General features: G+C 49.8%; 1 protein-coding gene and 3 pseudogenes across 1 annotated transcript; all 4 read right to left on the minus strand.

Moving 5' to 3' along the window:
* Positions 1-894: 894 nt before the first annotated feature.
* LOC134736717 (heterogeneous nuclear ribonucleoprotein A3-like) lies at positions 895-1461 on the minus strand (the record flags this gene model as incomplete). Its single annotated transcript, XM_063639988.1, has 1 exon — positions 895-1461. A coding segment is annotated over one exon (567 nt), but the record flags the coding sequence as incomplete, so codon positions are not given.
* Positions 1462-7189: 5728 nt separating this feature from the next.
* LOC134736718 (heterogeneous nuclear ribonucleoprotein A3-like) lies at positions 7190-8398 on the minus strand (annotated as a pseudogene).
* Positions 8399-13485: 5087 nt separating this feature from the next.
* On the minus strand, positions 13486-14694 carry LOC129481873 (heterogeneous nuclear ribonucleoprotein A3-like; annotated as a pseudogene).
* A 5087-nt stretch (positions 14695-19781) lies between these two features.
* On the minus strand, positions 19782-20990 carry LOC129481872 (heterogeneous nuclear ribonucleoprotein A3-like; annotated as a pseudogene).
* Between the last annotated feature and the right edge of the window lie 1041 nt (positions 20991-22031).

Genomic DNA, 22031 nt, shown 5'->3' on the forward strand with positions numbered 1-22031 from the left:
CACTAAACCCTCCTTACACCCAAAACCTATGGCTGCAGTTCAAATCTGACCAAGATAAATGTAGAATAGAGATGTTCTAAACACGGCTAGGACTCAGCAAGTCTAACACACTAAAATCATGATTACATTTTAAAAGAAAATGCACAAAACCAAATAGAAATGTTGACATTTTTCTCATTTGAAAGTAACCTTAATGCTATTAAATTCACAAATGCTAATTTAAATACACAACCCTATTTATCTAAAACACACATTGCAAACACACAAATGATCTATTCTCTCCACATGTCCGCGCCCATTCATATCATGCTTTGGAAATGGGGAGAATAGATTCCCCTTAAACTGCAAGTCGGCAGGTGTTTCTTCACAGTTAACTTCAGCAACATTCCTACAAAGTAGTAATTAACAACGATCTTCTTTGCTTGTTAACTCACAGGGAAACACCTTGGAAACTGCATTTTGTTAAAGTTTCTGTACTAAAATGTAGAAAAACTGAACTACACAAATATTGACAAGTTAAAAATTCCTTAATTTTCTATTCCCGGTACCACTACCACAATTTACAGGGCGATATACCTGATGTAATGAAAAGAAAAAGAAAAAGACAAAGCTACAACAGATAAAAGACCTCAGGAATGTACATCTAATTGACACTACATTGCATTAATCAATAGCTGCACTTTGTGCGAACTGTGGCTGCGACAGTCCTGAACCAGAAGGGTTCCCTGTTTAAGCTGCACTCACTTTTCTGACTATGGATCATCGTTCCTTCTGTGGCGGATTTTTACAGTTCCTCTAACGCTTTTGGGAGGCCTGTCGCAAAGTAACCTGCAGCTTTCCTGACAACTCCTCGCTCTCTCTCCTGCTAAGAACTGTAGCCCTTTTCTGCTGTTTTTAGAACCTGCTGCTACCATATCCACCACTTCCACCACCAGATCCATAACCACCACCATAGGGACTGCCCGAGCCTCTTCCACCAAAACTGCCCCCTTCCCTGGGTCCATAATTTGATTGCTGTTGTCCACTATAACTTCCAAAATCATTAGAGTTGCCACCACCACCGTAGTTGCCACCGCCAAAACTTCCTCCTTCATTGTAACCGTCATATCCTCCACCACCTCCACCGTGTGCACCACCTTGGTTTCCGTATCCTGGTCCACCACCACCATAGCCCCCTCTACTTCTATAACCAGGACCACCGCCATAGTTGCCACCATCTCCTCCAGATCCACTATATCCACCATCACCTCCTCCATAACTACCTCTGCTGCCACCACCTCCACCACCATAGCATCCTCTTCCACCAAAGTTTCCACCACGGCCAAAATTACCTCCGCCACCTCCAAAGTTTCCCGCGCGACCCATAAAATTGCCAGATCCACCTCCACGACCTCTGTGTGATCCTGCAGACTGCATCTCTTGTTTAGAGAGGGCCTTTTTCGCTTCATAATTATGCCCATTAATAGTGTGTTATTGATGAACAACAATTTTATCAACTGTGTCATGATCGTCAAAAGTTACAAAAGCAAATCCTCTCTTTTGTCCACTCTGCCCGTCTCACAGAACTTCTATGGTTTCCATCTTGCCGTACATTTCAACGTAGTCTCTCAAATTATATTCTTCTGTATCTTCTTAAATACCACCAACAAAAATTGTTTTCAGTGTTAGATGGGCACCAGGCTTTACAGAATCCTCTCCAGAAACAGCTCTCTTTGGTTCCACTACACGCCCATCAACCTTGTGTGGTCCAGCACACATGGCTGCATCCGCCTCTTCAACACAAGAATAAGTCACAAAACCAAAGCCCCTGGAACGATTTGTATGGGGGGTCTCTCACTACCACACAATCTGTGAGTGTGCCCCATTTCTCAGAATGTGCTCTTAAACTGTCATCTGTAGTTTCCAAGCTCAGATCACCAGTAAAACGTTTTCTCAACCGCTCTGATTCCTTTGGATCATGGCCCTCCTCCCCCCGGCGGCGACGGCGACGGCCGGAGTCGGGCTGGGGAAGACAGGGTGGCGGTTTCAGCTTCCTTTTGAGTCCGGACTGGGCTCTTCCAACTCGAGTTCCCCAGGTCTCCTTTCATTTCCCTTGGCACTCAGGGAAAGGCCACTCCTTCCCGCTCGCCACCGGGCACACGCCTGGACACCTTTGTTGGTTTCGCCATCGCCCCACGTGCCCCCGGTGACAGGCATTCACGCCGTCTGCTCTGGGATACGTCAGTGCGCGCCTCATCGCCTCGTCTCCACCTCGGTTTGGCCCGGTCCTTGTCTGCACGCACGTGTCCTGGAAAGCGGTGTCGGCTTGCAGGAGCCCCAGGGCTTTCAGAAGCGGGGCGGGCCACTGCTCTTTCAACGGAAGAGGGAGGCAGAGGGCTCACGGATCAGTGAATTTTCAGCTGACACCACGCCTCGAGGGCCATGGGATCATTCTGTGCTGCAGCGAGGCCCTGGCCCGCCTCACCACATGTGGTGAGCCCATCGTTTCTCACTCGGAGGGGTCCAAAGTCACATCTGAAGAGGAGTCCTGAGAACCCTGCAGGCACCCTGAAGCTCCCGCTGCGTCGGTGGAACTCGGCTCAAGGAGGTCCCGAACACCGGACTCTTGGGTGCTGGGCCCTGGGACACGCGCGGCCCCCTCCCCCATCCGGCCCCAAACTGGACCCCGGATCCAGCCGCAGCGCCGGGGCTGCAGCAGGATCCCCCTCTGCTGGGGCGCAGCTGCCCTTATTTAAAGGGGACGGGGCCTGACTGCTGGGAGCGGAGCGCGAGTTGGCCCAGCCAGTGCGCATGCGCGAGGAGCGAGCGGATTCTCCCGTCACAGTGCTTCCCACGGTTGTCTTAGAAACCAGTCCCTGAGGCTGGGCAACGCAGCAGTCCTCCGCGGCAGCCCTTGGGTGTCCAGCCTCCGAGGCTCCGGCCTGACCTCTCCATGGGGTCCACAGGGCGGATTCCCCTAGAATCCTAGAATCAGCGCTGGGCGACGTTGACAGGCCTTGTCTTCTAGGACAGGTGCTGTCGAATCTCCTCTGCAATTCCCGTGTCACTCTTGAGGGACATCCTCTCCTCTGCTCATAGGCGGACTGTCTCCCTGAATCTTCTGGCTGTAAGGAATGTCAGGAAACCAAAGGTACTGCGCCGGACTGCGGCTGGGGTCGCGTGCAGGGGAGGATGCGTCAGGGCTGCCTGGGCGTGAAGGGTTGGGGGTGGGGTTAATCTTGCGGAAAGCTCTTTGCTCCTCTGGCAGGCATTTCAAACTGTGGCTTGGCCGGAGGCACAGGCCCCTCCTGGATCCCAGGTCTTCTTTCATTTCCCTTGGCACTCAGGGAAAGGCCACTTGTTCCCCCTTGCCTCCGGGCACATGTCTGGACACCCTTCTTGGTTTCGCTATCGCCCCATATGCCTCCGGTGACATGCATTCGCGCCATCAGCTCTAGGATACGTCAGTGCGCGCCTGATCGCCTCGTCTCTACTCGGATTTGCCGGGTCCCTGTCTGCACGTGTCCTGGAAAGCGGTGTCGGCTTGCAGGAGCCCCAGGGCTTTTAGAAGCGGGGCGGTCCACTGATCTTTCAAAGGAGGAGGGAGGCAGAGGGCTCACGGATCAGTGAATTTTCACCTGACACCAGGCCTCGAGGGCCATGGGATCCTTCTGTGCTGCAGCGAGGCCCTGGCCCGCCTCACCACATGTGGTGAGCCCATCCATTCTCACTCGGAGGGGTCCAAAGTCACATCTGAAGAGGAGTCCTGAGAACCCTGCAGGCGCCCTGAAGCTCACGCTGCATCGGTGGAACTCGGCTCAGGGAGGTCCTGAACACCGGACTCTTGGGTGCTCGGCCCTGGGACACCCGCGCCCCCATCCCCCACGCGGCCCCAAACTGGACCCCGGATCCAGCCGCAGCGCCGGGGCTGCAGCAGGATCCCCTTCTGCTGGGGCGCAGCTGCCCTTATTTAAAGGGGACGAGGCCTGACTGCTGGCAGCGGAGCGCGAGTTGGCCCAGCCAGTGCGCATGCGCGAGGAGCTAGCTGATTCTCCTGTCACTGTGGTTCCCACGGTTGTCTTACAAACCAGTCCCTGACGCTGGGCAACGCAGCAGTCCTCCGTGGCAGCCCTTGGGTGTCCGGCCTCCGAGGCTCCGGCCTGACCTCTCCACGGGGTCCACAGGGCGGATTGCCCTAGCATCCTAGAATCAGCGCTGGGCGACCGTCACTGGCCTTGTCTACCAGGACAGGTGCTGTCGCATTTCCTCTGCACTTCCTGTGTCAATCTTGAGGGACATCCTCTCCTCTGCTCATAGGCCGACTCTCTCCCTGAATCTTCTGGCTGTAAGGAATGTCAGGAAACCAAAGGGACTTCGCCGGACTGCGGCTGCGGTCGCGTGCAGGGCCAACTGGGTCAGGACTACCTGGGCGGTGGAGGGTTGGGGGTGGGGTGAATCTTGCAGAAAGCTCCTTGCTCCTGTGGCAGGGATTTCAAGCTGTGGCTTGGACTGTGGCACAGGTCCCCTCCTGCTTCCCATTGCTTCTCTCTTTTTCTTTTTTTTTTTTTTCCAGTAAATTACTCTTTAGTTAGTGAAAGAATTCAAATTCAAGGATTACCTAATGCTTATTGCCCTTCCTTGCAGGTCTAAGTGCTAGACCTAGTGACTGTGGCAACTATGTCTCATTGATGTTCCAAAAGGCCAAGAGCTCCTTCCTGCTAGACTTTCTTCGACATTTCAGTTGGTATAAGCACATTTAACTAGCTTTTGGAAAGTTGCTCACTCTCCTCATAGTATCTTATGCCTTCACTTCTCTGTAGTTGAAGCTCTTGCTGCTGCCTTGTCATTCTTTATTTATGCTGACTTGTCCAAACGCAAAAGGCTGCTGAAGTCCTGTCTTAGTGAGTTTCTGTGATCCAGGGTGTGCTTAAAAAGCACACCTTAGGTCCTTTAAAGCTGGTTACATCGCCCTCCTCACGGCTTACTTTTCCACACTGTTCACAAGAGCTAAGATAATACAACTGATAAACAGGTCACATACAGAGATTTCACCTGCTTATAGGTTGTAAACATCAACTTACTGTAAAGATTTTCACTATAATACTAGTTCCAGAGGATAGAAAGTTGTTTAACTGTACAATTAACCTCATGCCATTGAAAGATACTGTCAAGTTTGTGTCAAACCATTTCGCAAACATAAAACGGGAAATGTTCATCTCCCCCATTCCTTTCAACTTTATTTATATGAATAAAGGAACGTGAGACAATTGAGCTGAATTTTAATATTTACCAAGCATTATTTTGACCGGGTACCCAGGTTTAAGTTATGAACATTGACAGTGTCCATTATATAACCACCCTTGAAATAATTAAGGACTTAACCACTTCCTAATATTAGCCTATTTTCGACATTGCTCTTCACATATATGCCCATTAACAAATGGAATGTCTGTTCCATTTGTTGGTTTGTGAATGTTTCTGGAAAACCGCAGTGTGTGTGAAGACCAATTTCCATGCTGGCACAGCACGCATCCAAATATTCATGCACAGAGGCCCAGAATTAGAGCAACAAGAGAGCATTTTCAAACACTAGCACGCCCCATTCCCCTTCTGATTGCTTGTTTGCTTAGTACTTCTTCAAACAAAAAAGACTTGAATTCAACGTATAACTACCAAAGAAAGAGTAACGGTAGGGCACATACTCAGGGTTCGAATGAAATTGTAAGCACTCGCGGGAGCAAAACACTAGACATTTGTTTATATTAATATACGAATATACGACCTAAGTAACTAAAACTCTTCTCTAACAGGGCCTTCCAAACTCATTGGTGACAACATGATTTATGTTGAAATGTAAACAAGAAATGACCGTGTGTTCTTTGGGAACTTAAGAACTCAGACTATCCAAGTTTGAATTCAGGTCTGTAAGAAGTGAGAAGCCTGTACTAAGCAACTGTGCTACATTTCTGCTGCAGTTAGGTTATTTTGGACAATTATACCTAAACTATCCTTGGTTTCATCCAGCAAAAGGAATAGAATACAAACAGGAAAGCATGCCAGCCACTTACGGGTTTAATAACACAGGACTTTTATTCTCTTGCTCTGAAAACTTATATCAAAAAAAAAAAGAATTTAAGGAAAGTAACTCAAGATTTATGGGGTGCTTGTGCTTCAAAGAAGAAAAAAAAAGGTACCCACTAATTTGCTCAGATATAGCAGGCCTAATGGTTCTATATTTTCAACAGGTTTTAAGAATGGTTTCAAATGTAGGAGAGGGAAAACATCCACTCTCCCTTTTCAGAATATAAATGGAGGGCAGTAAACCCTCCTTACACCCAAAACCTATGGCTGCAGTTCAAATCTGACCAAGATAAATGTAGAATAGAGATGTTCTAAACACGGCTAGGACTCAGCAAGTCTAACACACTAAAATCATGATTACATTTTAAAAGAAAATGCACAAAACCAAATAGAAATGTTGACATTTTTCTCATTTGAAAGTAACCTTAATGCTATTAAATTCACAAATGCTAATTTAAATACACAACCCTATTTATCTAAAACACACATTGCAAACACACAAATGATCTATTCTCTCCACATGTCCGCGCCCATTCATATCATGCTTTGGAAATGGGGAGAATAGATTCCCCTTAAACTGCAAGTCGGCAGGTGTTTCTTCACAGTTAACTTCAGCAACATTCCTACAAAGTAGTAATTAACAACGATCTTCTTTGCTTGTTAACTCACAGGGAAACACCTTGGAAACTGCATTTTGTTAAAGTTTCTGTACTAAAATGTAGAAAAACTGAACTACACAAATATTGACAAGTTAAAAATTCCTTAATTTTCTATTCCCGGTACCACTACCACAATTTACAGGGCAATATACCTGATGTAATGAAAAGAAAAAGAAAAAGACAAAGCTACAACAGATAAAAGACCTCAGGAATGTACATCTAATTGACACTACATTGCATTAATCAATAGCTGCACTTTGTGCGAACTGTGGCTGCGACAGTCCTGAACCAGAAGGGTTCCCTGTTTAAGCTGCACTCACTTTTCTGACTATGGATCATCGTTCCTTCTGTGGCGGATTTTTACAGTTCCTCTAACGCTTTTGGGAGGCCTGTCGCAAAGTAACCTGCAGCTTTCCTGACAACTCCTCGCTCTCTCTCCTGCTAAGAACTGTAGCCCTTTTCTGCTGTTTTTAGAACCTGCTGCTACCATATCCACCACTTCCACCACCAGATCCATAACCACCACCATAGGGACTGCCCGAGCCTCTTCCACCAAAACTGCCCCCTTCCCTGGGTCCATAATTTGATTGCTGTTGTCCACTATAACTTCCAAAATCATTAGAGTTGCCACCACCACCGTAGTTGCCACCGCCAAAACTTCCTCCTTCATTGTAACCGTCATATCCTCCACCACCTCCACCGTGTGCACCACCTTGGTTTCCGTATCCTGGTCCACCACCACCATAGCCCCCTCTACTTCTATAACCAGGACCACCGCCATAGTTGCCACCATCTCCTCCAGATCCACTATATCCACCATCACCTCCTCCATAACTACCTCTGCTGCCACCACCTCCACCACCATAGCATCCTCTTCCACCAAAGTTTCCACCACGGCCAAAATTACCTCCGCCACCTCCAAAGTTTCCCGCGCGACCCATAAAATTGCCATTTCCACCTCCACGACCTCTGTGTGATCCTGCAGACTGCATCTCTTGTTTAGAGAGGGCCTTTTTCGCTTCATAATTATGCCCATTAATAGTGTGGTATTGCTGAACAACAATTTTATCAACTGTGTCATGATCGTCAAAAGTTACAAAAGCAAATCCTCTCTTTTGTCCACTCTGCCCGTCTCACAGAACTTCTATGGTTTCCATCTTGCCGTACTTTTCAACGTAGTCTCTCAAATTATATTCTTCTGTATCTTCTTAAATACCACCAACAAAAATTGTTTTCAGTGTTAGATGGGCACCAGGCTTTACAGAATCCTCTCCAGAAACAGCTCTCTTTGGTTCCACTACACGCCCATCAACCTTGTGTGGTCCAGCACACATGGCTGCATCCGCCTCTTCAACACAAGAATAAGTCACAAAACCAAAGCCCCTGGAACGATTTGTATGGGGGGTCTCTCATTACCACACAATCTGTGAGTGTGCCCCATTTCTCCGAATGTGCTCTTAAACTGTCATCTGTAGTTTCCAAGCTCAGATCACCAGTAAAACGTTTTCTCAACCGCTCTGATTCCTTTGGATCATGGCCCTCCTCCCCCCGGCGGCGACGGCGACGGCCGGAGTCGGGCTGGGGACGACAGGGTGGCGGTTTCAGCTTCATTGTGAGTCCGGACTCGGCTCTTCCAACTCGAGTTCCCCAGGTCTCCTTTCATTTCCCTTGGCACTCAGGGAAAGGCCACTCCTTCCCGCTCGCCACCGGGCACACGCCTGGACACCTTTGTTGGTTTCGCCATCGCCCCACGTGCCCCCGGTGACAGGCATTCACGCCGTCTGCTCTGGGATACGTCAGTGCGCGCCTCATCGCCTCGTCTCCACCTCGGTTTGGCCCGGTCCTTGTCTGCACGCACGTGTCCTGGAAAGCGGTGTCGGCTTGCAGGAGCCCCAGGGCTTTCAGAAGCGGGGCGGGCCACTGCTCTTTCAACGGAAGAGGGAGGCAGAGGGCTCACGGATCAGTGAATTTTCAGCTGACACCACGCCTCGAGGGCCATGGGATCATTCTGTGCTGCAGCGAGGCCCTGGCCCGCCTCACCACATGTGGTGAGCCCATCCTTTCTCACTCGGAGGGGTCCAAAGTCACATCTGAAGAGGAGTCCTGAGAACCCTGCAGGCACCCTGAAGCTCCCGCTGCGTCGGTGGAACTCGGCTCAAGGAGGTCCCGAACACCGGACTCTTGGGTGCTGGGCCCTGGGACACGCGCGGCCCCCTCCCCCATCCGGCCCCAAACTGGACCCCGGATCCAGCCGCAGCGCCGGGGCTGCAGCAGGATCCCCCTCTGCTGGGGCGCAGCTGCCCTTATTTAAAGGGGACGGGGCCTGACTGCTGGGAGCGGAGCGCGAGTTGGCCCAGCCAGTGCGCATGCGCGAGGAGCGAGCGGATTCTCCCGTCACAGTGCTTCCCACGGTTGTCTTAGAAACCAGTCCCTGAGGCTGGGCAACGCAGCAGTCCTCCGCGGCAGCCCTTGGGTGTCCAGCCTCCGAGGCTCCGGCCTGACCTCTCCATGGGGTCCACAGGGCGGATTCCCCTAGAATCCTAGAATCAGCGCTGGGCGACGTTGACAGGCCTTGTCTTCTAGGACAGGTGCTGTCGAATCTCCTCTGCAATTCCCGTGTCACTCTTGAGGGACATCCTCTCCTCTGCTCATAGGCGGACTGTCTCCCTGAATCTTCTGGCTGTAAGGAATGTCAGGAAACCAAAGGTACTGCGCCGGACTGCGGCTGGGGTCGCGTGCAGGGGAGGATGCGTCAGGGCTGCCTGGGCGTGAAGGGTTGGGGGTGGGGTTAATCTTGCGGAAAGCTCTTTGCTCCTCTGGCAGGCATTTCAAACTGTGGCTTGGCCGGAGGCACAGGCCCCTCCTGGATCCCAGGTCTTCTTTCATTTCCCTTGGCACTCAGGGAAAGGCCACTTGTTCCCCCTTGCCTCCGGGCACATGTCTGGACACCCTTCTTGGTTTCGCTATCGCCCCATATGCCTCCGGTGACATGCATTCGCGCCATCAGCTCTAGGATACGTCAGTGCGCGCCTGATCGCCTCGTCTCTACTCGGATTTGCCGGGTCCCTGTCTGCACGTGTCCTGGAAAGCGGTGTCGGCTTGCAGGAGCCCCAGGGCTTTTAGAAGCGGGGCGGTCCACTGCTCTTTCAAAGGAGGAGGGAGGCAGAGGGCTCACGGATCAGTGAATTTTCACCTGACACCACGCCTCGAGGGCCATGGGATCCTTCTGTGCTGCAGCGAGGCCCTGGCCCGCCTCACCACATGTGGTGAGCCCATCCATTCTCACTCGGAGGGGTCCAAAGTCACATCTGAAGAGGAGTCCTGAGAACCCTGCAGGCGCCCTGAAGCTCACGCTGCATCGGTGGAACTCGGCTCAGGGAGGTCCTGAACACCGGACTCTTGGGTGCTCGGCCCTGGGACACCCGCGCCCCCATCCCCCACGCGGCCCCAAACTGGACCCCGGATCCAGCCGCAGCGCCGGGGCTGCAGCAGGATCCCCTTCTGCTGGGGCGCAGCTGCCCTTATTTAAAGGGGACGAGGCCTGACTGCTGGCAGCGGAGCGCGAGTTGGCCCAGCCAGTGCGCATGCGCGAGGAGCTAGCTGATTCTCCTGTCACTGTGGTTCCCACGGTTGTCTTACAAACCAGTCCCTGACGCTGGGCAACGCAGCAGTCCTCCGTGGCAGCCCTTGGGTGTCCGGCCTCCGAGGCTCCGGCCTGACCTCTCCACGGGGTCCACAGGGCGGATTGCCCTAGCATCCTAGAATCAGCGCTGGGCGACCGTCACTGGCCTTGTCTACCAGGACAGGTGCTGTCGCATTTCCTCTGCACTTCCTGTGTCAATCTTGAGGGACATCCTCTCCTCTGCTCATAGGCCGACTCTCTCCCTGAATCTTCTGGCTGTAAGGAATGTCAGGAAACCAAAGGGACTTCGCCGGACTGCGGCTGCGGTCGCGTGCAGGGCCAACTGGGTCAGGACTACCTGGGCGGTGGAGGGTTGGGGGTGGGGTGAATCTTGCAGAAAGCTCCTTGCTCCTGTGGCAGGGATTTCAAGCTGTGGCTTGGACTGTGGCACAGGTCCCCTCCTGCTTCCCATTGCTTCTCTCTTTTTCTTTTTTTTTTTTTTTCCAGTAAATTACTCTTTAGTTAGTGAAAGAATTCAAATTCAAGGATTACCTAATGCTTATTGCCCTTCCTTGCAGGTCTAAGTGCTAGACCTAGTGACTGTGGCAACTATGTCTCATTGATGTTCCAAAAGGCCAAGAGCTCCTTCCTGCTAGACTTTCTTCGACATTTCAGTTGGTATAAGCACATTTAACTAGCTTTTGGAAAGTTGCTCACTCTCCTCATAGTATCTTATGCCTTCACTTCTCTGTAGTTGAAGCTCTTGCTGCTTCCTTGTCATTCTTTATTTATGCTGACTTGTCCAAACGCAAAAGGCTGCTGAAGTCCTGTCTTAGTGAGTTTCTGTGATCCAGGGTGTGCTTAAAAAGCACACCTTAGGTCCTTTAAAGCTGGTTACATCGCCCTCCTCACGGCTTACTTTTCCACACTGTTCACAAGAGCTAAGATAATACAACTGATAAACAGGTCACATACAGAGATTTCACCTGCTTATAGGTTGTAAACATCAACTTACTGTAAAGATTTTCACTATAATACTAGTTCCAGAGGATAGAAAGTTGTTTAACTGTACAATTAACCTCATGCCATTGAAAGATACTGTCAAGTTTGTGTCAAACCATTTCGCAAACATAAAACGGGAAATGTTCATCTCCCCCATTCCTTTCAACTTTATTTATATGAATAAAGGAACGTGAGACAATTGAGCTGAATTTTAATATTTACCAAGCATTATTTTGACCGGGTACCCAGGTTTAAGTTATGAACATTGACAGTGTCCATTATATAACCACCCTTGAAATAATTAAGGACTTAACCACTTCCTAATATTAGCCTATTTTCGACATTGCTCTTCACATATATGCCCATTAACAAATGGAATGTCTGTTCCATTTGTTGGTTTGTGAATGTTTCTGGAAAACCGCAGTGTGTGTGAAGACCAATTACCATGCTGGCACAGCACGCATCCAAATATTCATGCACAGAGGCCCAGAATTAGAGCAACAAGAGAGCATTTTCAAACACTAGCACGCCCCATTCCCCTTCTGATTGCTTGTTTGCTTAGTACTTCTTCAAACAAAAAAGACTTGAATTCAACGTATAACTACCAAAGAAAGAGTAACGGTAGGGCACATACTCAGGGTTCGAATGAAATTGTAAGCACTCGCGGGAGCAAAACACTAGACATTTGTTTATATTAATATACGAATATACGACCTAAGTAACTAAAACTCTTCTCTAACAGGGCCTTCCAAACTCATTGGTGACAACATGATTTATGTTGAAATGTAAACAAGAAATGACCGTGTGTTCTTTGGGAACTTAAGAACTCAGACTATCCAAGTTTGAATTCAGGTCTGTAAGAAGTGAGAAGCCTGTACTAAGCAACTGTGCTACATTTCTGCTGCAGTTAGGTTATTTTGGACAATTATACCTAAACTATCCTTGGTTTCATCCAGCAAAAGGAATAGAATACAAACAGGAAAGCATGCCAGCCACTTACGGGTTTAATAACACAGGACTTTTATTCTCTTGCTCTGAAAACTTATATCAAAAAAAAAAAGAATTTAAGGAAAGTAACTCAAGATTTATGGGGTGCTTGTGCTTCAAAGAAGAAAAAAAAAGGTACCCACTAATTTGCTCAGATATAGCAGGCCTAATGGTTCTATATTTTCAACAGGTTTTAAGAATGGTTTCTAATGTAGGAGAGGGAAAACATCCACTCTCCCTTTTCAGAATATAAATGGAGGGCACTAAACCCTCCTTACACCCAAAACCTATGGCTGCAGTTCAAATCTGACCAAGATAAATGTAGAATAGAGATGTTCTAAACACGGCTAGGACTCAGCAAGTCTAACACACTAAAATCATGATTACATTTTAAAAGAAAATGCACAAAACCAAATAGAAATGTTGACATTTTTCTCATTTGAAAGTAACCTTAATGCTATTAAATTCACAAATGCTAATTTAAATACACAACCCTATTTATCTAAAACACACATTGCAAACACACAAATGATCTATTCTCTCCACATGTCCGCGCCCATTCATATCATGCTTTGGAAATGGGGAGAATAGATTCCCCTTAAACTGCAAGTCGGCAGGTGTTTCTTCACAGTTAACTTCAGCAACATTCCTACAAAGTAGTAATTAACAACGATCTTCTTTGCTTGTTAACTCACAGGGAAACACCTTGGAAACTGCATTTTGTTAAAGTTTCTGTACTAAAATGTAGAAAAACTGAACTACACAAATATTGACAAGTTAAAAATTCCTTAATTTTCTATTCCCGGTACCACTACCACAATTTACAGGGCAATATACCTGATGTAATGAAAAGAAAAAGAAAAAGACAAAGCTACAACAGATAAAAGACCTCAGGAATGTACATCTAATTGACACTACATTGCATTAATCAATAGCTGCACTTTGTGCGAACTGTGGCTGCGACAGTCCTGAACCAGAAGGGTTCCCTGTTTAAGCTGCACTCACTTTTCTGACTATGGATCATCGTTCCTTCTGTGGCGGATTTTTACAGTTCCTCTAACGCTTTTGGGAGGCCTGTCGCAAAGTAACCTGCAGCTTTCCTGACAACTCCTCGCTCTCTCTCCTGCTAAGAACTGTAGCCCTTTTCTGCTGTTTTTAGAACCTGCTGCTACCATATCCACCACTTCCACCACCAGATCCATAACCACCACCATAGGGACTGCCCGAGCCTCTTCCACCAAAACTGCCCCCTTCCCTGGGTCCATAATTTGATTGCTGTTGTCCACTATAACTTCCAAAATCATTAGAGTTGCCACCACCACCGTAGTTGCCACCGCCAAAACTTCCTCCTTCATTGTAACCGTCATATCCTCCACCACCTCCACCGTGTGCACCACCTTGGTTTCCGTATCCTGGTCCACCACCACCATAGCCCCCTCTACTTCTATAACCAGGACCACCGCCATAGTTGCCACCATCTCCTCCAGATCCACTATATCCACCATCACCTCCTCCATAACTACCTCTGCTGCCACCACCTCCACCACCATAGCATCCTCTTCCACCAAAGTTTCCACCACGGCCAAAATTACCTCCGCCACCTCCAAAGTTTCCCGCGCGACCCATAAAATTGCCATTTCCACCTCCACGACCTCTGTGTGATCCTGCAGACTGCATCTCTTGTTTAGAGAGGGCCTTTTTCGCTTCATAATTATGCCCATTAATAGTGTGGTATTGCTGAACAACAATTTTATCAACTGTGTCATGATCGTCAAAAGTTACAAAAGCAAATCCTCTCTTTTGTCCACTCTGCCCGTCTCACAGAACTTCTATGGTTTCCATCTTGCCGTACTTTTCAACGTAGTCTCTCAAATTATATTCTTCTGTATCTTCTTAAATACCACCAACAAAAATTGTTTTCAGTGTTAGATGGGCACCAGGCTTTACAGAATCCTCTCCAGAAACAGCTCTCTTTGGTTCCACTACACGCCCATCAACCTTGTGTGGTCCAGCACACATGGCTGCATCCGCCTCTTCAACACAAGAATAAGTCACAAAACCAAAGCCCCTGGAACGATTTGTATGGGGGGTCTCTCATTACCACACAATCTGTGAGTGTGCCCCATTTCTCCGAATGTGCTCTTAAACTGTCATCTGTAGTTTCCAAGCTCAGATCACCAGTAAAACGTTTTCTCAACCGCTCTGATTCCTTTGGATCATGGCCCTCCTCCCCCCGGCGGCGACGGCGACGGCCGGAGTCGGGCTGGGGACGACAGGGTGGCGGTTTCAGCTTCATTGTGAGTCCGGACTCGGCTCTTCCAACTCGAGTTCCCCAGGTCTCCTTTCATTTCCCTTGGCACTCAGGGAAAGGCCACTCCTTCCCGCTCGCCACCGGGCACACGCCTGGACACCTTTGTTGGTTTCGCCATCGCCCCACGTGCCCCCGGTGACAGGCATTCACGCCGTCTGCTCTGGGATACGTCAGTGCGCGCCTCATCGCCTCGTCTCCACCTCGGTTTGGCCCGGTCCTTGTCTGCACGCACGTGTCCTGGAAAGCGGTGTCGGCTTGCAGGAGCCCCAGGGCTTTCAGAAGCGGGGCGGGCCACTGCTCTTTCAACGGAAGAGGGAGGCAGAGGGCTCACGGATCAGTGAATTTTCAGCTGACACCACGCCTCGAGGGCCATGGGATCATTCTGTGCTGCAGCGAGGCCCTGGCCCGCCTCACCACATGTGGTGAGCCCATCCTTTCTCACTCGGAGGGGTCCAAAGTCACATCTGAAGAGGAGTCCTGAGAACCCTGCAGGCACCCTGAAGCTCCCGCTGCGTCGGTGGAACTCGGCTCAAGGAGGTCCCGAACACCGGACTCTTGGGTGCTGGGCCCTGGGACACGCGCGGCCCCCTCCCCCATCCGGCCCCAAACTGGACCCCGGATCCAGCCGCAGCGCCGGGGCTGCAGCAGGATCCCCCTCTGCTGGGGCGCAGCTGCCCTTATTTAAAGGGGACGGGGCCTGACTGCTGGGAGCGGAGCGCGAGTTGGCCCAGCCAGTGCGCATGCGCGAGGAGCGAGCGGATTCTCCCGTCACAGTGCTTCCCACGGTTGTCTTAGAAACCAGTCCCTGAGGCTGGGCAACGCAGCAGTCCTCCGCGGCAGCCCTTGGGTGTCCAGCCTCCGAGGCTCCGGCCTGACCTCTCCATGGGGTCCACAGGGCGGATTCCCCTAGAATCCTAGAATCAGCGCTGGGCGACGTTGACAGGCCTTGTCTTCTAGGACAGGTGCTGTCGAATCTCCTCTGCAATTCCCGTGTCACTCTTGAGGGACATCCTCTCCTCTGCTCATAGGCGGACTGTCTCCCTGAATCTTCTGGCTGTAAGGAATGTCAGGAAACCAAAGGTACTGCGCCGGACTGCGGCTGGGGTCGCGTGCAGGGGAGGATGCGTCAGGGCTGCCTGGGCGTGAAGGGTTGGGGGTGGGGTTAATCTTGCGGAAAGCTCTTTGCTCCTCTGGCAGGCATTTCAAACTGTGGCTTGGCCGGAGGCACAGGCCCCTCCTGGATCCCAGGTCTTCTTTCATTTCCCTTGGCACTCAGGGAAAGGCCACTTGTTCCCCCTTGCCTCCGGGCACATGTCTGGACACCCTTCTTGGTTTCGCTATCGCCCCATATGCCTCCGGTGACATGCATTCGCGCCATCAGCTCTAGGATACGTCAGTGCGCGCCTGATCGCCTCGTCTCTACTCGGATTTGCCGGGTCCCTGTCTGCACGTGTCCTGGAAAGCGGTGTCGGCTTGCAGGAGCCCCAGGGCTTTTAGAAGCGGGGCGGTCCACTGCTCTTTCAAAGGAGGAGGGAGGCAGAGGGCTCACGGATCAGTGAATTTTCACCTGACACCACGCCTCGAGGGCCATGGGATCCTTCTGTGCTGCAGCGAGGCCCTGGCCCGCCTCACCACATGTGGTGAGCCCATCCATTCTCACTCGGAGGGGTCCAAAGTCACATCTGAAGAGGAGTCCTGAGAACCCTGCAGGCGCCCTGAAGCTCACGCTGCATCGGTGGAACTCGGCTCAGGGAGGTCCTGAACACCGGACTCTTGGGTGCTCGGCCCTGGGACACCCGCGCCCCCATCCCCCACGCGGCCCCAAACTGGACCCCGGATCCAGCCGCAGCGCCGGGGCTGCAGCAGGATCCCCTTCTGCTGGGGCGCAGCTGCCCTTATTTAAAGGGGACGAGGCCTGACTGCTGGCAGCGGAGCGCGAGTTGGCCCAGCCAGTGCGCATGCGCGAGGAGCTAGCTGATTCTCCTGTCACTGTGGTTCCCACGGTTGTCTTACAAACCAGTCCCTGACGCTGGGCAACGCAGCAGTCCTCCGTGGCAGCCCTTGGGTGTCCGGCCTCCGAGGCTCCGGCCTGACCTCTCCACGGGGTCCACAGGGCGGATTGCCCTAGCATCCTAGAATCAGCGCTGGGCGACCGTCACTGGCCTTGTCTACCAGGACAGGTGCTGTCGCATTTCCTCTGCACTTCCTGTGTCACTCTTGAGGGACATCCTCTCCTCTGCTCATAGGCCGACTCTCTCCCTGAATCTTCTGGCTGTAAGGAATGTCAGGAAACCAAAGGGACTTCGCCGGACTGCGGCTGCGGTCGCGTGCAGGGCCAACTGGGTCAGGACTACCTGGGCGGTGGAGGGTTGGGGGTGGGGTGAATCTTGCAGAAAGCTCCTTGCTCCTGTGGCAGGGATTTCAAGCTGTGGCTTGGACTGTGGCACAGGTCCCCTCCTGCTTCCCATTGCTTCTCTCTTTTTCTTTTTTTTTTTTTTTCCAGTAAATTACTCTTTAGTTAGTGAAAGAATTCAAATTCAAGGATTACCTAATGCTTATTGCCCTTCCTTGCAGGTCTAAGTGCTAGACCTAGTGACTGTGGCAACTATGTCTCATTGATGTTCCAAAAGGCCAAGAGCTCCTTCCTGCTAGACTTTCTTCGACATTTCAGTTGGTATAAGCACATTTAACTAGCTTTTGGAAAGTTGCTCACTCTCCTCATAGTATCTTATGCCTTCACTTCTCTGTAGTTGAAGCTCTTGCTGCTGCCTTGTCATTCTTTATTTATGCTGACTTGTCCAAACGCAAAAGGCTGCTGAAGTCCTGTCTTAGTGAGTTTCTGTGATCCAGGGTGTGCTTAAAAAGCACACCTTAGGTCCTTTAAAGCTGGTTACATCGCCCTCCTCACGGCTTACTTTTCCACACTGTTCACAAGAGCTAAGATAATACAACTGATAAACAGGTCACATACAGAGATTTCACCTGCTTATAGGTTGTAAACATCAACTTACTGTAAAGATTTTCACTATAATACTAGTTCCAGAGGATAGAAAGTTGTTTAACTGTACAATTAACCTCATGCCATTGAAAGATACTGTCAAGTTTGTGTCAAACCATTTCGCAAACATAAAACGGGAAATGTTCATCTCCCCCATTCCTTTCAACTTTATTTATATGAATAAAGGAACGTGAGACAATTGAGCTGAATTTTAATATTTACCAAGCATTATTTTGACCGGGTACCCAGGTTTAAGTTATGAACATTGACAGTGTCCATTATATAACCACCCTTGAAATAATTAAGGACTTAACCACTTCCTAATATTAGCCTATTTTCGACATTGCTCTTCACATATATGCCCATTAACAAATGGAATGTCTGTTCCATTTGTTGGTTTGTGAATGTTTCTGGAAAACCGCAGTGTGTGTGAAGACCAATTACCATGCTGGCACAGCACGCATCCAAATATTCATGCACAGAGGCCCAGAATTAGAGCAACAAGAGAGCATTTTCAAACACTAGCACGCCCCATTCCCCTTCTGATTGCTTGTTTGCTTAGTACTTCTTCAAACAAAAAAGACTTGAATTCAACGTATAACTACCAAAGAAAGAGTAACGGTAGGGCACATACTCAGGGTTCGAATGAAATTGTAAGCACTCGCGGGAGCAAAACACTAGACATTTGTTTATATTAATATACGAATATACGACCTAAGTAACTAAAACTCTTCTCTAACAGGGCCTTCCAAACTCATTGGTGACAACATGATTTATGTTGAAATGTAAACAAGAAATGACCGTGTGTTCTTTGGGAACTTAAGAACTCAGACTATCCAAGTTTGAATTCAGGTCTGTAAGAAGTGAGAAGCCTGTACTAAGCAACTGTGCTACATTTCTGCTGCAGTTAGGTTATTTTGGACAATTATACCTAAACTATCCTTGGTTTCATCCAGCAAAAGGAATAGAATACAAACAGGAAAGCATGCCAGCCACTTACGGGTTTAATAACACAGGACTTTTATTCTCTTGCTCTGAAAACTTATATCAAAAAAAAAAAGAATTTAAGGAAAGTAACTCAAGATTTATGGGGTGCTTGTGCTTCAAAGAAGAAAAAAAAAGGTACCCACTAATTTGCTCAGATATAGCAGGCCTAATGGTTCTATATTTTCAACAGGTTTTAAGAATGGTTTCAAATGTAGGAGAGGGAAAACATCCACTCTCCCTTTTCAGAATATAAATGGAGGGCAGTAAACCCTCCTTACACCCAAAACCTATGGCTGCAGTTCAAATCTGACCAAGATAAATGTAGAATAGAGATGTTCTAAACACGGCTAGGACTCAGCAAGTCTAACACACTAAAATCATGATTACATTTTAAAAGAAAATGCACAAAACCAAATAGAAATGTTGACATTTTTCTCATTTGAAAGTAACCTTAATGCTATTAAATTCACAAATGCTAATTTAAATACACAACCCTATTTATCTAAAACACACATTGCAAACACACAAATGATCTATTCTCTCCACATGTCCGCGCCCATTCATATCATGCTTTGGAAATGGGGAGAATAGATTCCCCTTAAACTGCAAGTCGGCAGGTGTTTCTTCACAGTTAACTTCAGCAACATTCCTACAAAGTAGTAATTAACAACGATCTTCTTTGCTTGTTAACTCACAGGGAAACACCTTGGAAACTGCATTTTGTTAAAGTTTCTGTACTAAAATGTAGAAAAACTGAACTACACAAATATTGACAAGTTAAAAATTCCTTAATTTTCTATTCCCGGTACCACTACCACAATTTACAGGGCAATATACCTGATGTAATGAAAAGAAAAAGAAAAAGACAAAGCTACAACAGATAAAAGACCTCAGGAATGTACATCTAATTGACACTACATTGCATTAATCAATAGCTGCACTTTGTGCGAACTGTGGCTGCGACAGTCCTGAACCAGAAGGGTTCCCTGTTTAAGCTGCACTCACTTTTCTGACTATGGATCATCGTTCCTTCTGTGGCGGATTTTTACAGTTCCTCTAACGCTTTTGGGAGGCCTGTCGCAAAGTAACCTGCAGCTTTCCTGACAACTCCTCGCTCTCTCTCCTGCTAAGAACTGTAGCCCTTTTCTGCTGTTTTTAGAACCTGCTGCTACCATATCCACCACTTCCACCACCAGATCCATAACCACCACCATAGGGACTGCCCGAGCCTCTTCCACCAAAACTGCCCCCTTCCCTGGGTCCATAATTTGATTGCTGTTGTCCACTATAACTTCCAAAATCATTAGAGTTGCCACCACCACCGTAGTTGCCACCGCCAAAACTTCCTCCTTCATTGTAACCGTCATATCCTCCACCACCTCCACCGTGTGCACCACCTTGGTTTCCGTATCCTGGTCCACCACCACCATAGCCCCCTCTACTTCTATAACCAGGACCACCGCCATAGTTGCCACCATCTCCTCCAGATCCACTATATCCACCATCACCTCCTCCATAACTACCTCTGCTGCCACCACCTCCACCACCATAGCATCCTCTTCCACCAAAGTTTCCACCACGGCCAAAATTACCTCCGCCACCTCCAAAGTTTCCCGCGCGACCCATAAAATTGCCATTTCCACCTCCACGACCTCTGTGTGATCCTGCAGACTGCATCTCTTGTTTAGAGAGGGCCTTTTTCGCTTCATAATTATGCCCATTAATAGTGTGGTATTGCTGAACAACAATTTTATCAACTGTGTCATGATCGTCAAAAGTTACAAAAGCAAATCCTCTCTTTTGTCCACTCTGCCCGTCTCACAGAACTTCTATGGTTTCCATCTTGCCGTACTTTTCAACGTAGTCTCTCAAATTATATTCTTCTGTATCTTCTTAAATACCACCAACAAAAATTGTTTTCAGTGTTAGATGGGCACCAGGCTTTACAGAATCCTCTCCAGAAACAGCTCTCTTTGGTTCCACTACACGCCCATCAACCTTGTGTGGTCCAGCACACATGGCTGCATCCGCCTCTTCAACACAAGAATAAGTCACAAAACCAAAGCCCCTGGAACGATTTGTATGGGGGGTCTCTCATTACCACAGAATCTGTGAGTGTGCCCCATTTCTCCGAATGTGCTCTTAAACTGTCATCTGTAGTTTCCAAGCTCAGATCACCAGTAAAACGTTTTCTCAACCGCTCTGATTCCTTTGGATCATGGCCCTCCTCCCCCCGGCGGCGACGGCGACGGCCGGAGTCGGGCTGGGGACGACAGGGTGGCGGTTTCAGCTTCATTGTGAGTCCGGACTCGGCTCTTCCAACTCGAGTTCCCCAGGTCTCCTTTCATTTCCCTTGGCACTCAGGGAAAGGCCACTCCTTCCCGCTCGCCACCGGGCACACGCCTGGACACCTTTGTTGGTTTCGCCATCGCCCCACGTGCCCCCGGTGACAGGCATTCATGCCGTCTGCTCTGGGATACGTCAGTGCGCGCCTCATCGCCTCGTCTCCACCTCGGTTTGGCCCGGTCCTTGTCTGCACGCACGTGTCCTGGAAAGCGGTGTCGGCTTGCAGGAGCCCCAGGGCTTTCAGAAGCGGGGCGGGCCACTGCTCTTTCAACGGAAGAGGGAGGCAGAGGGCTCACGGATCAGTGAATTTTCAGCTGACACCACGCCTCGAGGGCCATGGGATCATTCTGTGCTGCAGCGAGGCCCTGGCCCGCCTCACCACATGTGGTGAGCCCATCCTTTCTCACTCGGAGGGGTCCAAAGTCACATCTGAAGAGGAGTCCTGAGAACCCTGCAGGCACCCTGAAGCTCCCGCTGCGTCGGTGGAACTCGGCTCAAGGAGGTCCCGAACACCGGACTCTTGGGTGCTGGGCCCTGGGACACGCGCGGCCCCCTCCCCCATCCGGCCCCAAACTGGACCCCGGATCCAGCCGCAGCGCCGGGGCTGCAGCAGGATCCCCCTCTGCTGGGGCGCAGCTGCCCTTATTTAAAGGGGACGGGGCCTGACTGCTGGGAGCGGAGCGCGAGTTGGCCCAGCCAGTGCGCATGCGCGAGGAGCGAGCGGATTCTCCCGTCACAGTGCTTCCCACGGTTGTCTTAGAAACCAGTCCCTGAGGCTGGGCAACGCAGCAGTCCTCCGCGGCAGCCCTTGGGTGTCCAGCCTCCGAGGCTCCGGCCTGACCTCTCCATGGGGTCCACAGGGCGGATTCCCCTAGAATCCTAGAATCAGCGCTGGGCGACGTTGACAGGCCTTGTCTTCTAGGACAGGTGCTGTCGAATCTCCTCTGCAATTCCCGTGTCACTCTTGAGGGACATCCTCTCCTCTGCTCATAGGCGGACTGTCTCCCTGAATCTTCTGGCTGTAAGGAATGTCAGGAAACCAAAGGTACTGCGCCGGAC

This window comes from Symphalangus syndactylus, chromosome 5, assembly GCF_028878055.3.
Source record: "Symphalangus syndactylus isolate Jambi chromosome 5, NHGRI_mSymSyn1-v2.1_pri, whole genome shotgun sequence".
Lineage (NCBI taxonomy): Eukaryota > Metazoa > Chordata > Mammalia > Primates > Hylobatidae > Symphalangus > Symphalangus syndactylus.